The sequence below is a fragment of the Charadrius vociferus genome, unplaced genomic scaffold (assembly GCF_000708025.1).
Source record: "Charadrius vociferus isolate BGI_N301 unplaced genomic scaffold, ASM70802v2 scaffold217, whole genome shotgun sequence".
Classification (NCBI taxonomy): domain Eukaryota; kingdom Metazoa; phylum Chordata; class Aves; order Charadriiformes; family Charadriidae; genus Charadrius; species Charadrius vociferus.
This window is the reverse complement of record NW_009649190.1, coordinates 2,320,821-2,338,512: the sequence shown is the minus strand read 5'-3', so window position 1 is coordinate 2,338,512 and position 17,692 is coordinate 2,320,821. Positions and strand designations below refer to the sequence as shown.

The 17,692-nt window shown below is 36.1% G+C and overlaps 2 protein-coding genes across 3 annotated transcripts in view; one reads left to right on the top strand and one right to left on the bottom strand.

Annotated features, from left to right (window-relative positions):
* Positions 1-25: 25 nt before the first annotated feature.
* RAB5A (RAB5A, member RAS oncogene family) lies at positions 26-11,783 on the bottom strand. 2 transcript variants are annotated; one of them, XM_009888928.1, is made up of 5 exons: positions 11,530-11,783; positions 7,706-7,857; positions 6,596-6,718; positions 4,632-4,725; positions 26-1,640 (listed from the first exon to the last, which is right to left on the bottom strand). In XM_009888928.1, the coding sequence occupies exons 1-5, from the start codon at positions 11,690-11,692 to the stop codon at positions 1,525-1,527; spliced, it is 648 nt and encodes a 215-aa protein (XP_009887230.1). In that variant the 5' UTR covers positions 11,693-11,783; the 3' UTR covers positions 26-1,524. The 2 variants fall into 2 exon arrangements, with proteins under 2 accessions (XP_009887230.1, XP_009887231.1); XM_009888929.1 differs by having other exon boundaries at positions 7,706-7,817; positions 11,532-11,692.
* The window catches only part of EFHB (EF-hand domain family, member B), a 39,313-nt gene continuing 33,311 nt past the window's right edge, over positions 11,691-17,692 (top strand). The window contains exons 1-2 of the mRNA XM_009888948.1: positions 11,691-11,824; positions 14,259-14,346. Of these exons, the coding sequence (XP_009887250.1) occupies positions 11,691-11,824; positions 14,259-14,346 (222 nt within the window). The remainder of the gene's footprint in view (positions 11,825-14,258; positions 14,347-17,692) is intronic.

Here is a 17,692-nt window from a genome sequence, read left to right as displayed (position 1 = left end):
ACGGTAGATACAGTACAAGCTAACATTTAGCCGTGTCATTAATTTATTCGTAATCATCTTAAATGCTGACCCACACAGTAAATCAGACATCTTGACTGGAACTGTGCAAGTGCAATAAAACCTTCTGAAACTCTCAATAAGAAACAGTAATCAAAAATCTTTTTTTTTTTTTAAACCACTTTATTCAAACCTGAGCACCTCAATATAAAACTAAAACACTGGTGAACTGTCATTTTCCTTGCTAAACCCAGATTACCGCAAATTTTAAATCTGCACAAGTTAAGTTTCTGCTATCAGTTCAACATTTAAATAGACTAATTCATCTCTTCTGACACACTTGGTAGATTTCATATAATGAAAATAACTAAAAGAATTAGTGCAATATACTGGACAGATCAAAATAAAATGTACTTTGGAAAACAAAGTTGCAAAGTTCATTACTGACAGACAGCAGTACTTATGTTACAGATACAGGAGCATCATTTATTACTGTTCTAGCCATAAAGGAAGAACTTAGAACCCCCTTTGATTAGAGAGGAAAAAAGTTAGCCTTAAGTAACTGTACATTCTGTATACCTTTAAGCAACTTTTAAATATTACAGAAAGTATTAAACAAATGTAGACTACAATGCAGAGTACCTATTTACAGTACATTAATATCCAAATTTAAAATCAAGTTGGATGTACATAATCGTTAGTGCACTATATTTTTTCCTTAGGGGAAAAACATAAACTGTAATGGCCAGCAATGATCAAAAACAAGAAAGAACTCACAGACACCAAGTTTGTTGTGGTTTTACTTGAAGAGCTCTTACAGTTTGTAGAAGAAAAAAAATTCCTAAGTCATAAAGTTCAATTTACTGGTCTGTACCCTCTGAACAGATTAGAAATGAAGTTAAACTTGATTTATCACTAATTCCTTCAGATAACTAACTGGGTTGATATAATTTACATACAGTGTACCAACTAAAACTCCACTTTCCTGCAAGCATAGAGTTCTTAAAATTGTTAATGCAAGTATTATTTGTAATTAAATTAAACTATGGAATGTATAACTAAACAGTAGATACCTGCAGAAACAACTGGTTGCATCAATACTGTGAATAAGTTTAAGTAATTTTTTGACCCTGTTTCTAAAAAGGTTTTAAAGCACAATTGAGAATTATGAAAAGGCCCAATTCTATTTATTATAACAGTAATCAGTATTGAGGCTACAGGAACTGGCCAATTAGGTCCATGGAGAGTAGTTCTTCTACATCCCTAACCTGATTTTTAAAACCTTTCAACTGAAGGAAGTTTATTCCGATTCCATCTCTCCTCTACTGCTGAAACATTACAGCCAGTGGTGGATACATGCATGTTAAAATTTTAGGTCAAAAGAAAACTCTGTATCATGAACGTGACTATTATCATAAGTCTCTTCGCTGTTCAGAAGCTGTACTGCGCCAGGTTAAGCACTCCAATTCCATGGTTATCAACAGTTAGGAAGCAGAATATTCAGAACAGTTTAAAGCAATTGATGTTTTAGTTACTACAACATTGACTCTTGGGTGATTGCGTGGGTTCAGTAAGGTCTACTCCTCTTCCTCTGGCAGAGTTGGCTCCTGCATTCTGTGGTTCATTCTTGGGCAATTTTTTTGCTATAAAATCAACAGGAAATAAGAGTTAAAACTGAGATTGAACTCAGATTACATGACCTGAGTACACAAACAGTCAACACTTTATTACTCTATAAGCATATCAATATAATCACTATAAAATCTGATTTGATTCAGCATGTTGGTAATAAAAGAAGTTAGGACACTTAACTTCTTAATGATTAACTACCTTATCTATGATTTTCAAGACTGAAAGGCATTAGGAACTTGAGCAGTAAAATGTATCTGCACAGGTATGCTAGGCCAGCAAATGATGGCTCTTACGGGAATCCACCGACACAGAACAGGCTTTAAGATCAGGATGTTAGTGCAGAAAAGATACAGAAAGAATAAAATAGGGACAAACCAGACAGAAATGGAACAACTACTGCCCAGCTATCTAGGCAGAATAAGTATTTACATGGAACACATAAAATGGCCCTCAGCACTAGATCAAGTCTCTCCTCTCTTTTTCAAGCCGTCTCTTCTCTTCAGCTTTTATTAGACTGTGATAATTTCTTTGTTGTCCTTGTAGCTCCAATGTACCTTCTCGGTCCTGACATGAAAAATAAGGGTGACAAATGCTGCCCTTCCGAGCAGTAGCTCCTGCTAGCTTTCTCCCCATTATAAAATTGCTAAGTTTGACATAAAAGGACTTCCGTGGGGCTGTCCTGCATATGTTGCTGAGACCCAACAACCTTCTCAATTCTACAGTTTGGCTGCATGCTTCAACTCCAAACCAATTACTTTGGCCAGCTTTTAAAGGAACAAGTTTTCCTAAAACAAATGAAATGCAAGTATAACAGCACAAAAACCAGCAGAGTACACATCAACAAGATATGTTGTGGTGCTAGAAGATGTCAGGGTGCCAGGTAATCTCATCTACGGTCCCCTTCCAGTGAAAGGTTGGGCCAAATGGTATTTTGAGGTCCCTTCCAACCTGGGCTGTTCTACGATTCTGTGACAGAACCCAAGAGTTCACGTGATACTAAGCTGCTGAGTCAGTACAAAGCACCAGTAGAAAAATACTTTCAGAGCACTGTTGTTTTGGATTCTAGATACATTCTAGAACTGTAGATTAACATGAATTTTTTTCAATTGGAAGTTCCGAACAAGCTCTAAAGCAGTCAATTTACAAGCAGCCGTGGCTTTCATCTTACAATTCTGCCCATGTTCTAATTTTTCATTTTCTCCCGTTTTTGAAGATAATTTTTACACATGGTCCTTAGAACCACATCCATGTTGTGCAAAAGGCCATTCCAAGTCCCATGCAATACTTATATCCTTGTCAAGATTTCCTTTCAGGATCCATCACTGCACAGATTTTGTTCTGATGCACTGATAAAGCTGAATTTTACCCATCAATGTGAAAGAATACTCACACAGACAAGCAATCTTGCAGACAAAATACCCAGGTACTAAATGGGCATTGTTTTCTCAAATTTACTTTGTATACTTCATTAAAATATGGAGACGTAAAAATTATTGGCTGATATAACAAATAACAAAAACCCTTTCAGACTCTAGGGATTCATTTTTATTTTTTTTTTTTTAAACAGGATGTAAACTGCACCTTTAAACAAATTAGTTTTAAAACTTCACCAGAACAGTGTAATTGAGCATTTTTGTATCATTAAATGTAGGCCTATCTTGAGCATCTCTGAAAAAAATATACTTTGTACTCACACAGTTATGTGGTTTCTTCCCCCAAGTATTTATAGTTAATATGAAGAAAGTATTTGTTATAAAGTGTTGCTATAGCGATAATTTAATTTGCATCTGCTGGAAGTTTGAAACACACCACAAATTACCTTCTGCTTTACTGATTTGGAAAACAAGATAACAGCTCTTTAGAAATATATAATTTTGACAGCAATGCTGGTTTTGACAACAAGTGGGATAGAGAGGTCACTGTAGTGTAAAATGCGAAACATTTGATAAGGTTGCTTGACATGACACATTACTATTTCCCAGTAGCAGAGCCACCACTGTGATTAAGGTTTATTAATAAATAGGTTGGTGACCCACCTAAAAATGCAGGCTTTTTTTTCCTCCACTTTCAAATTGCTTATTAGATACAAAATTGTATTTCATTGCTATCAATGGAATTCACAAAATTTCTTTGTAATTTATAGTTACATTACATGTTAGCATCTTTACAGAAATCCCTAAGATTATTAGAGCTAAAAATATATTAGTAAATTTACTTTTCACATGAAGTGTCCTTTACTTATACTTGGACATTGAATTTAAGCACACATTGTCATCTGTGGCACAACTTTTGCATAGCTGCATTTGGAATTCAAAGAAAATTTTAACACAAAAGTGTATTTAGCAAATGTTTTGTTTAGACTAAAATGAATACTTTTTTTAAGCAAGTTGATTATCATTCTCTCATTTTGAAATGTTTCCAGCTTCAGTTACCATTGTCTCATAAAAGGTACGTTATTCCAGGTTCTGCACCTATCCAAGGCAGTGTGGAATCTGCTGCAAACATACCGTCAAAAGGCACACATTTATACACTTCCATTTACATTCTTATACTAATATGATTAACAAAGGCCAAGTATGTCTCATGATTAAGAAAAGCTGTGTAAAGCTTTTTTGTGGTTACCTATACCATGGAAAAGTTTGGGTTTTTTTTTTTATATAACAACTAAAGCTTGACATTGCTTGAACTTGAAGCAGTACAAGTTTTGATCGTGAAATCCAAACAAGTACACAAAATATGCTGACAGAGTTCAGAAATAACCTATAGCTTAGCTATTCCAAGTTAATTCAAGTGTTTTGGCACTTGACAGAAGGCCTGCGCAATTGTGCTTCAAGTAAGTTTATCTGACTTCTGAACGTCAGAAAGGATCTGAAAGGACCTAAGGAAACTTCAGTGCCAGAAATATTTAAGTGAAAAACAAAGATCTTGGGCTAGGAAGATTGTGATGGTATGAATATCAGGAAAACAATTCCCTTAAATTCTCAGTTTGTTCATAAACTCACCAATTGCCATGAATATTTCATTTACGTTCATAGATGTTTTGGCAGATGTCTCCATGAACAATAAGCTGTTGTCATCTGCATAAGCCTGTGCTTCCTGAAAGTTAAAATAAGAATGCATTACTTCACTTAAAAAAAAAAAAAAAATTAAGAAAATCACCCAAGCATTACACATTGTATTTTTATTGCTACTAAGGGACAATTTCAAAACCATTTTGAAAGAAAGAAAGTTTGTTGAAACACTCCTGACAATGTATTATTCATCAGCTATGAAGAAGTTATGATTCCATCAAGCAGCTAAACATTTAGAAATGTAATCTTAAAAATCCTTATTCACCTTAAAAATATCCAGATCAAAAGATCATGGACAAATCTAAATAATAAATAAAAATATTTATTAAAAAGGCAACCCTGATCCTGAACAATAGCTGTGATAGCAAGAATGAATAAGCTCCAGAATGTGCCATCAAATGTCAGAAAGACTATTATTACCCTGGAAATAAGGCAGTTTGTGAACTATCTTGAGTCTTTCAGCCTCTGAGGCAGATGGATCAGAACAGTTTCATTATCCTGACAGAAATTCACAATTATAAAGCAAATAAGCAATATTAAGTGTCTTGCTGCATTATCTCCCTTTTCAGTCTCCGTTTTGATCTGAAACACACTGTTTATAAAGTTTCCTATTTTTGCCACTTTCTGTTAGCCAATTCAGCTGAGAATCTCCAGCTTCTTGTGATTATGTAACTGCCTTTGCGTTCCATTAGAAACCTGGAAAAAGCCAAACTACAGAACACCTATGATGAAAAAAAAAAAAGATCTACAGCATTCTATATTCGTTTAAGGAACATCTTCTAAGATCTATGTAACTACATCTGAAATAACACATTAAGAAATAGCTAGAAATCTAAAACAGGCTTTGCAGTGAGAAAAGATTGTCAAGCCTGCAAGAAGCCCATCAACCTACACGAACAAAAAATGAATATTTGAAAAACATTAAGATTGTAATCGTATAAAAAAATAGTAAAGGTAGTTGGTAATTAAATTTTATTAAGTTTTTGACTGCACACGCGTATGAAACTTTTTAACTACTGCAATTTTTCACAACACACAAAGGTCTTTTGACACAGAGCTTTATGTTACAATGGACATGGAAATAGAAAATTAGAAAACTGAGTTATTGAATTCTGGCAGAAAAATACCTAAAACACCGCTAACCTTCACAGTCTGACTCCTATAGTTACAAAAGGATTCATTACTATACACAGCAGTATCTCACCAAATACAGATTAAAACTGTAAGAGAATTAATTGCTAATAAATACGACCTTCATTCAAATTCAACCAATCATGAATGGACCAGAACAGCCTGCAGTAAATTTTATTTGTTTTGGAAACTATTTTCTGATGACTTTGTTAAACTTCCTATCTTTCTAGAAAATATAGGAGCAAGAGCACAGATATATCCACTAAATAGAACGCCATGAAAAGAACAATTAAAACCTGAACACTGCTTCAACAGTACAGCCTAAGAAAGTCAAGCATATCAATCAGCTTTGTATCGTATGACAATCAGAATTCTCCTGCTGACAAGTCATAAAGAATGGTTTGCACTGAGAGTTACTGCTGTCTCATCCATTGGAACTCTAGTTACTGGTAATTTCAGGTAGAAGACAGGAAGAGGTCACATCAAAGAAAAGACATTCAATTAGCCTTAAAGATAGTCAAATAAATTAGTTATTCCTCAAAGCCAAACTTAATTATTCAAGAAAAGTCTACTGCTACATATCCCTTGTACAGAAATAGATTTTTCACTAGCATGTATGATTTAATTAGTCTCAGCTGACGTTTATATTTAACAGCATGACCTCTGCAACAACTAGCTAGGCTATGCATATAAGCTCCTCGTAGGTTTATTTACTTTCTATTCCAACAAAATCCTATTTCTATAAACAGAAGTTATTTACATACCTGGAAATCCACAGCTCTTTTGTTAGCTAGATCAGCTTTGTTTCCTGCTAAAGCTATTACAATGTTAGGACTTGCTTGTCGCTGAAGTTCTTTGACCCAATTTTTCGCTCTGGCAAAGGACTCCTGTTAATGATTGCAAAATGATGCAACTGAGTTTTATCATCCTTTTGTACTCGCCTATTATCCCAATCTCTGTTATCTATACTTCAAGCAAAAGGCCAATGCAAGGCTGCTACCTTTGTCCAAAGGCACACTCCAACTTACCAACTGAGCTTTTTAAAATGAAACATTCCTACCTTAGTTCTCACATGTGCTTTAGTTGGGATAATGCTGAAGAAGTAAGTAAAGATAGAAAGATCTTTATGTAGACAGAGTAAGGAAAGAAGTGGTTAAGAGAGTAAATGTGAATTTTAATTTCTCCTCTAGAAGAATAAAGTTTATGAACAGCTATATCGAAAGGGTCTCAAAACACTATCTAATTACTGAGCACTGTTCACTATGGTACAGGGTTTCTGAGGTTTTTTTGAAGGTTTTTGTTTTTAAGTCTCATTTTACCAAAAACAAGTGAAGCTTACCTGATCTAAATTAAAATAAAAAGAAATCAAATCACCTTAGGTTTTGGTCTTGATGGCTTGGGCTACCGTTCCAATCCTTACCCGTAACTTGCAGTAATACAATATGAAAAGAATGTCTTTCACAATCAGAAATAAACCGCCACTGGCAATGCGGTGAAAGCAGCAGCTCAATTCTGGTGAACCGATTTAAAGGTGGATTTGAAACACTTCTACAATGGAATTTGCTTTCTTCCTCTTTCTTTTTTTTTTTAATACTGTAAAAACCGCTAGAAATGGTATTTTGGCAAGAAAAGTTTACAAAGACAATTTAATATTACGTAGTCTGATATGAAATGAGCAGCCTGATGTAGTGAAAGATGCCCCTGTCCATGGCAGGGGGACTGGACTAGATGACCTTTAAAGGTCCCTTCCAACCCAAACCACTCGATAAAACGATTAATTGATTCAAACAAGTCAGCAAGAAAAATTAAGGAAAGAACAAGGCAAGACTGCTAACTTCCAAATCCCCCTTTTGCATCCCTAATATCGTACTTACCTCATTTGTAATGTCGTATACCACTATAGCTGCTTGTGCTCCTCTGTAGTACATGGGTGCTAAACTGTGGTACCGCTCTTGCCCAGCTGTATCCCAAATTTCAAATTTTACCGTTGTATCGTCGAGACATACAGTCTGGGTTAGAAAAGCAGCTACAAAAGAGATATAGGTGCTGAATCCAGAAGTCTGCTTATATCTCTATATTCATATAAAATTATGTTCACAGAGATACAAACATGATTTCCTTAAACAATTTAAGCCTGTTTTTAAAATATAGCAGGTCTGAAGCAAGCATTAGCTGATAAACTCTAACTCCAATCAACACAGAACAGTTATGTGAACAACCAATCTTTCCTCAAGTTAAAGACATAAGAAAGCAATAACTGGAAAGAATTCCCTTTTTTTTTTTTCCCCTCCTCATAATAGTGAATCTGAGTAACCACAAGCCCTTTCTTAAGCCTTCTAGATACATCTTATCCTGCTTCAACAGACTCTACAGAGTACCGGCAATAGCATCCCATCATGCTATAATCCAACAGTTCAGGTATTTACAGTTCTACACATTTATATTACTTGAATAGTAACTTAAAGTCTTGATTTTCAGCTCCTGACAACTCCACCTTAGCTAATGGGCATGGAAGAAAGAATCACTTCTCAAAAGCTCTTGTTCTTAAAGCAGCCACATTTTTGACTTTGCAGGTGATCTCAAGAATTAATTTTAATTTAATTCTGACAGCCTGCAGTTTCAGGGAAACTTGCATCCATTGCCACTACAGCCAAATGCATTACCATAAATAATGGTCTTCTAACTACAGAAAACAGTAACTAACTTATTCCAAGTCTTCAAACAGTTACTCCTAGTAAAGATTTTCCATTCAGATTAAGGTACGTATTAGAAATACGGAAGTGAGCACCCACACAATATAGAAACCCCTATTACAGAATTAAGCTGGAATCTCAAGAATTTCTTGGGGTGGGGGAGGTGGGGAGGAAGAACCCGAAACACTGAAAAGCAAGATCTCCTTCTACTGGGTTATCTTAACCCTTTGAGTTTTAACTCAGCCATCTGTTCTACCTTAGCTTTTGAAGTTTAAAAATAAGCACACAACTATTACAGTGGTCTGACAAGCAGGTAATCACCTGCTCGAGTCACATTGTTTGCCCAGTTATAGCACATACACAGCAGAAAATGCAACAATTCCAAGAATTTAGATGAAAGTTTGAGCAATCCAGCATAAATGCTTGGAGTTGTTTTTCCAGTCATGAAGGACATTTAGTGAAATACTGCAGACTGGTTTGCCCTTGCTCCTTTCACAGACAACAAAAAAATATTAAGACCTTCTGCTCGATGAAATGCTAAGGAATCCCCCTACTTGGCTGAACTGGGGACTGTCATCACTAAGGATACTGACATATCGTGGCTGATTTAAATCAAATGTCTGAAGAGGCACTGACCCATAACCCTTGCATACCTAGGATGTTACCCTGTCCCACATACCCCGAGACATCATAGCCTATGAATCATTCCAAAACTGCTGCAACTTTCAACTCATTACAGTAAACCAAAAGCAAGTCAGTAAAGGACACTGTAACTAACACACAGAAGCTGACTAGTTAAGTTGTCAGGTGTTCCTGCTTCAGGGGTATTAGCATCCATCACAGGTGAGGAGGCAGGTTGGAGGTGGTACAGGTTTTGATGTTCCAACATTAAATCACCATAAATCTCTCTAAATGCTAAATATCCGAGCATTGGTGAAGCAGGCTCCTCTTGGTAGCTTCTTAAGCAGCCCAGAAACAAAATAAAGAGGAAAAAAAAAAATACATCCTGAATCAGACTAAAGGCTTCCTCCTTAGAACCAGCTCAATACTATATTTCTCCAAGGCAGAGACAATGTTAAACAAGTGGAATTTGAAGTTCGTACAGGCATTATTCTCTTTAACAGAAGAATGTACCTATACTCCATAAATGAAGGGATGTACTCAGAAGGAGAATTAAACCAAGGGTTTTATTCTACGACATCCTCCTGTTTTTGTTGAAAGGAACATTTCAACCAAGATAAAATGCCAGATAATTTCTGCAAACAAGGTAACTTTCTTCTATCTTGCAAGGCCATAGTAAATTGACAATTAATCAGCTGTGTTAATTACCTGAAAGCCTATCACCTTTAACAGCCATGCTTTTGTCTTAAGCAACTACCAGTCTTTGCTACACTACTCTGAAGTGGCAAAACCACACCACTACCATCCAACATGTCTGCCTTTAACTGCACTCTTTCAGATGTTTTTATTCAGATTCACAATGCACATAAGCCTCTCTTTGTTAAAAGGCCCTTCTGTATACAAAAAAAAAAAATATCCCTTAGGCAACTACAAGCTACAGAGTTAGGACAGCTTTCTCTATAGAAAACTTTTTCTGAATCCCAACATTGCTGCATTTAGTATCTCTCAGCTGTATTATATGCTATTTCCTTGTTCCATTTTATATAGAAGAGACAAGCTAATACAGAGATTACACTAAATTCTATTTATCTGAACTTGAACTTAAGCTCTTGTTCAACCTTTGTATAGATTTTAACCAGTGTAACAGGGTTTGGGTTACCCCTAGTTCTACCCAGCCACTAAAACAAGAAAAACACAAAAAAGTTAAATCAATTGCAGATCACTGAAACCGAACAATGGATTTCCCTTAATTTTAAGGTTTTTTTAAAAACTAAAAACTGTATTGACATTGGGAAGTTAATTCACTATAGATCTTTGAGAACGCTCTCTACATTACCACATCGCTTAAGAGACAATACAGAAACCCTTCACGCTAACACCTATCCTAAAGACATTATAAAACACACAAAGCCAAAAGTAAGCATTATTAAGACTGCTAAAGGAGAGGTTCTCCACTCATGCTGACAGATATATGAAATAAATACATGTAACAGCTAGAAATAGGGTAAAAAGTAATGCAATAAAATTCAGCTTGTATTTATTTTTGTAAGCTTTGTAGATTTTTTTACATTTCAACAACGTGTGTAAAGACACATACACACCACTGAAAGGGCTTCAATATGTAAATATTACAATGAAACATGAAAACACTGATTCATGCAAGCAGCAACAGGGACTACTAGAGAATATCTATCAATCCATAAAATCCATATTTTGTTTGAGTCTGTATGCCGTTAGGTACTTTTAGGATAAGTTTAAATTTATCCAAGGAGGAATACAGCTCAAAGCACAAACAACTTAAAATAAAAAGGGGGATAAAATCTGTTCACAGCTAAACAGATATTTTTTTTTCCAATTCTAGTAGCCAGCACCTGTTTTGTTTGAAGTCACAAAATGTAAAAACAGCACATTAAATTCTGTGTTTACTAACAAAGAAAAGTATATTCAGAAATGTAGCAAGTTCTCTCAAACCAAAAGCAAAGCCAGGATGCATATATAACAACACAGCCTTTTTGGAAGATGCAGCACTTCTTTTTCATAGAAATTAAGTTCTTAATTCTTATTAAGCAGTTATTTCATGCATTAAGCATACAGTACAATTAAAATAGCCACACATCCACCCACAAACAAAATGTAACATCAAGCCCAATTTTCAAAACTACACAGTTCAAGCACACATTTGCTTTCTCACTTGACATGGATGTTTGCTACAGCCTTGTGCCAACTACAGCTTTTAGCATAGAAAGTTATAGTTCTCAATTAGAGACAGGGCTCAGATTTGATCCTTGCTGCCAATGACCCACTCTAGAAGTGCCGTTACAGTCAAGGTTGTCAAGGGCAATACGAACTCAGCGTGAAACAAATCAACAGGATAACTTTCTCACCTCCAATCGTACTTTCTTGAAACTCATGAAACTGTCCTTTTACAAAACGAAGCACCAAACTTGATTTGCCAACTGCAGACTCTCCTAAAAGTACTAGTTTGAACTGGCAAATTTTATTTCCAGCATTTGGCCCATTGGGTCTTGTTGCTCCTCGATTAGCCATGCCCAAATTAGAAAGAAGTCCTTTGTTTCAAGCTCTTGAAAGCAAGTTCCAGGATTCAGATCTCAGTGGTGCTTCTGCCAGTAACAACCTGTTTATGAAAAGACAGTGGGTGGTATTAGATTTACAAACCAAGTAAGAAAAATCTAATTCACTAATGCAACATGGATTACATATAACTTGTTCTAATATTTACCAAAGTCAATAGTCCAGAGTACAACTATCATTGCTATTAAGATGTCAACTATAGACCAAATCTATAACAAATGAACGAGTTATCTTCTTCAATACCTCATCTTCCCATTAAAGTTTCAAATGAGGACATTAAAATCCAATTATGTTTCTTCTTGCAAGACTTCAGTCTCTTAGTTCTTAACATATCAAGATTGAAGTATAACACAACAGATTCAGACTTTCACAGTATTGGTGAAATATCAAATGACAAGAAATAATAATTTTTTCCCCATAATGTTGCTATTGTTAAACAATATTCCAAAGTCAGCACCGCTAAAGTATGCTAAAAGACTGAGCAAACTGGGAAAACTCAATCACCACATCAAGCTTTTTTTGCAAGTATACTTCATCAATTCACTTCAATCACATATGTCAAACGGAATTTCCTTAAATAAGTGTACAGTAGATCTTGATGCACAAATCATTAATACCTTCTCTAGTTAACAACTGTACTTTGTGAAGCAAAAATATAAAGCCTTCCGTATGCAGAAAAATGGATTGTCTTGACTAGTAAGGATTCCAGATCACTTTGTGCAAGCCACCAGAAAACTATCATATGATGAGAAATTTGTAATACTAACACATCCTAGCAGATCAATATACACAATAGAGATCTTTGTTAACAAGTATGAGCAGTGTGTTCCTTAGTCTACCTGCTCTTCTTTCAAATGCCTTAAAAAAAAAATAAACTCATAGTATTTATTCATATGAACAGGGAAGCCTTCAGACTCTGCTGGTATCACTTCTGAGCCTAGGTTTATGTTTTTTTACACTTAACAGTGGAGATTAATTTTTTTTTTTGCAGGTAGGCATCGCTGTATGAAAGACTGGAATAATAATTTTCTGTATTCTTTCCTCCCAGTGCCCAAAATTCCAAGTCAGCCCACAGGAAATATACCAAAGTGATTACACTCAGCTCTCAGTGAGAGAAATATCTGCTTCTGTACTTCTGCTAAAAAAAAAAAAAAGCCCCCCCCAAACAGCCTGTAACTTTGTCCTACTCCAGTTGATTATTTACTTGAATCGTGTGCATTTGTTGAGGATACAGCTTTTCTAACATCTAGAATGCAAACAATTTAGTTTGGAGCACATTCTCCTAATGCAGAAAATGGCTTTAATACATATGTTGCAAAAAAGGTAAGCAAACCTACTACTTTCACATGACTTCTTGCTCTTTCTTCCTCATGGTAAAGCAACTACATTTTAAAGCAAGCAGCAGCCTTTAGCCATCTTCCAATTTCAAACCACTTGGCAGATATCAGGCACTTGAGCATTGCTGTTTAGCACACACCTAGCTCAGACACTAAGCCTTCATTCTCCTTCCTAACTCTCCCTTTTGTAAACTCAATACAAGCCTTGATGAATCTTCTTTTCTGGAAAGTGCTTCTAGCGCTCTAGCAGAACCCCATCCTCCACTAAGAGACGCCCTTACAAACTAATTTCCATGCAATAGATGAGAAAGAAATCTCAGCGTTATTTCCTCACCAATATAACAGTTGAAAAACTGGTATTTTATTTCTCACTGTAAACAGAACTTTATTATACACCTTAGGAAAAAAAATATTTTCAACATCTTAATGACATTCTTATTTGGACATGTTGCTCCTTTTCCCATACCTCTCAAAATAATTTAGCTTCTTCTAGGTAGGATATTCCAGTCCTGTATTCATCCTTTTCTACCCTGAGTTTGTGTCCTGTTTGATTTTTTTTTTCATTGTAGTTGCACAATATTATCTAATAAATATCTAATTTTAGATGTATGTTCTTACAAACATGTGAAAGAAAGTACACCACAGCAAAAGAATGTTTCTATGAAGCAGAAAAGCCCCTGCCATTATTATTAAGTACTATGATAATTACATATTAAAATTCTTACTCATTAAATTAATTCTGGGTGAATATTTTAGAACACTGGAATGGATCCAGTTATTTTAAAAATATTAGACCTTTCATCCTTACAGCATAAAACAATTCATGCACAGCTGGGGTATTGGTTCTTAAGCAAGACTCCCCACCTCCCCCCCTTGCCAATGTACTGCTGAAATATGCTTCAGAAGTTGCAGAGCAATTTGCATAAAAGCGGACCAGTGACAACAGTTTCTCTCTCCCTAATTATATGACAAGCAAGCAAGCAGCAAGGCATAGCCAAAATACAGGTAGCTCAGAATACTGTTAGCCATTTGTTTATCTTTTCCTTTGGAAAAGTAATGAAGACAATTAGGTTATTTCTGTTTTAAAATGAAATAAATCTGTTTGCTGTAGCATTCTATTGTGTTTGGATAACGATGAAATAATTTTAAACCCTTTAATCTTAATTCATCCCATGTTTTTCTAGACTCTGCAGCATTAATAAAGACATAGGGGCAACATCCAATGACCATGCGAGTTACAACTCTTTGGAGCAAGTGCTTCCAGATGACACTGTGAGGAAATCAACCCACTACACTGGTTACTCATTATGACTACTTTTTTGCTTGCTGTCTCCCATATTGAGAACAAAAGAAGGCACGATAAAAAAGCAGGCAAGATTGATTTAACTCACATAATATCTGTTTACTTCAACTGGCCATTTACAGCTTTTAGTTATTCAGATTTTTATCACTTACAAAACAGTAATTACTACCCCTTGCAAAACTCCTTCAGGACCCAAAGCTGAAACAGGTTGTCAAGAAAAACAACTAATTCATTTTTTATAGACGCCCAAGCTACAGAAGCCATAGTTATCCCAGAACTTCAAAGTTCACACTCTCGTAACACCCCTCCCCAGAAATTATTCTAGACAGTCAGATATCATATACAAAAATAACCAGTTGTCAAGCTGGTAGAGATCATGCTACCTGTGAGGAAGGCCATAAAGTCCCAGAAACATACTGCAAACATCATTCATTCAACAGTCCCATCAATATATCTAATAATCTAATAGAAAAACCTGTCACAGTCATACCACCCACTTTTTAACAGCTCATGATAAAAAAAATGCAAGACTGAAAACCTGATAGAGCACATCCAGATGATTTTGATATATTTAAAAAGTCACTAACACCTTCTCTAAGTGTAATGGAAATCATCTTTTGAAGTTTCAGATCATATCAAAACTGTTCAGTAAGTTCACAACATGGCAGTATACAAACATGAACAACAAGGAAAAGATTTTCTCAATCTGAAGAGAAGCAGTACTACGGTTTGACATAGCCATTACAGAATGTTTTTGGCCTATTCTTTTCACATTTGTGTGTTGCACATAGTGCCTCAAAAGGATTTAAAAGTAGATTTCAAGGCTACAAACTCCACACACACTCCAAGTCTCAGGCCTCATTCATGCTCTGGTTCCATAGGTCATCTGCAAAATACTAGCCTTGAGAATCACACAAAAAGCACCACACAGAGGACAGGAATACAATACTCAATACCCTACACACATACACTGCAAAATCAAGTTTTTGACAAATCAGTTTCAAGACAATTCTGAACACTTACTTCAAGGACTTAGCCATGTCTATTTCTTACCCTTAGCTTTGGTGAAAATCTCTAGGAAAAGACCCACTAACATGCCTGCACACACACCGCCCCCCCCCATTTTTGTATGCTAAGTAAAATTTGCAATCTATTGATACGTTTGGAACATGCGACGAAAAAAAACCCTTGAAAACACATTTTCATTTGTCTACACAAAAGCAAGTACATGACTGTTTGACTTGAACCAAGCTTTTAAACTGATACGTATGGAAATTATGTAAGGGAAATACTTGTATAAAAATGTGCTGAGGAAAATACTATGAAAGTTTCTTAGATGGATGGTTTCATATGGATAGAAATGAAGAAGATTTTCTTACTTTTATGGAGTTTAATGTGAGAACTCCATCATATATTAAAAGGCAAGGCCCACTTTGCAGTCTGGGGCACTACAAATACATAGGTCCTTCTGGTAAGTAGGAACTTTCACTCTTCTCATGAATATCCCCCAAAGGGACAGCAGCTCCATGCTGAAATGCCAGAACAACAAAGTTTGGAGCATATTATTAGGACAGTAACCCAGTTAATCCTACCAAGTAATTTACCAGATGTTGGGTATTCTCATCACTTTAGAACAGAAACTTATAGCTGCTAGATAGTCTTTGCTAATGGGTTTTATTTACAAAAGAGAAGAGTTGTAAGTATTTTAATAGATCACCACACAAATTTTATGTTTGAGTCTGTGTACAAAATACCAAGAACTCTACAAACTCAGTTTAATGGCATAACTCACAGTCATGTAAGTGTTCAGATCAGTGCCTATTTTAAACTACAAGAAAGCCAATACAGAAGTATCAAAATAACACTAGTGACAAAAGCCAGCTGACTAAAGAGATTAAGACAGCTAACACTGCTCCTACAATGAATGTGATTAAGTGCATTATCAAATAAATACAACAACAAAAATTCATGATAAATTTAAAACCGGAACATTCCACCACTTTTCTATTTCAGAACTAATGACAGTGCTTCTTACCATGAACGCATTTACTGTTATAGTCATTTCTAATAAACTTTCTCACACTTCATGAACAGAGACAAATTACCTAATGCTGAGGTTGCAACCATTATCTACTTCAAACTTGTTTATACGGGACTATCTTGAATGTTTTAAAAAGGAGTATCTAAAAAGCCTTATTTATGAGGCACTCCCGCTAACCAAGTTTTTTGTTATTCCCTTCCAGGTTTGGCAGAACTAATGTGGTATCTCACTGCAGTGTTCAAGACAGTGACATGCACAACTCTCAAAACACTTGTCATGTGTAAGCCAGTTTATATTGAAACATAATGAGACAATAAGTTAAACAAGTAAATCAACATAGTCACTGCAAAAAAATCATAGCCTTTCAGTTAAAGACAATAATAATCTTATAAGCTCACGTGGATGATGTGTAGTACCAATTGCTTTCAGATAAACTGGTTTATCATACAGGAAACGTAAGTGATGATGACTGTACTATCATTGTCTTTAGCCACCTCACTTCAGCTAACATCTACCTTTTTCCTGACATTTCTTATTACAGGATAACAATGCACACATGCAATTTAACCTGCCTGCAACTCTGAAAAGTCACTACCGAATTGGGACAAAAAAAAAAAGATGCCATGCTTTTTATTTGGTCTGAATATTATGTGGAAGAAACTGATCAATTTCGGCTGCTTAATTAGCTGTTCAGCCTCTCTTATTTCATCCCCTGGCTCTGAAACAGGCATACGGTAGAAAAAAACAATCATCGAAATGCTAGGAAAATCAGCCTTTCATGGCCCTATTGTTTGGAACATTTTGATAGCTCTTAAATAATTCAGCTCGCCTCTAAAACATAAGAGAGCACAGGTTTGTTCCTCCACCACACTGTAGCTTTATGTCTCGTTCCAATTAAGTCATGTAGAGCATACCCAATATACTAGGCCTGTCGCGATCCCCCGGATGGCGACGTGTTTTCCGAGTATTTTACTTCCCACCTTACTCGCCGCAAGTGAAAGGGAAAGCGAGGGACCCATCTCCCAACCGCCCCTTCCACATCTCACAAGCAACTCGAAGGGAACAACCCTGCCCTTGCAGCTGGACTCAGGCAGTGATAACTCACTGCAGGAGAGCCCGCACGCAGGGGAGGATCCCCGCTCTCTCCTTCTCGCCGCGGTCCCGGGCCCAGCCCCTGCTACCCCCGCCGCCACCACCTCCCCTCCCGCGCGGCTCCCTTCCAGGCACAGGAATAAGGGGAAGTGGGAAAATCGGGGGCGCCATTTTGAGACGGG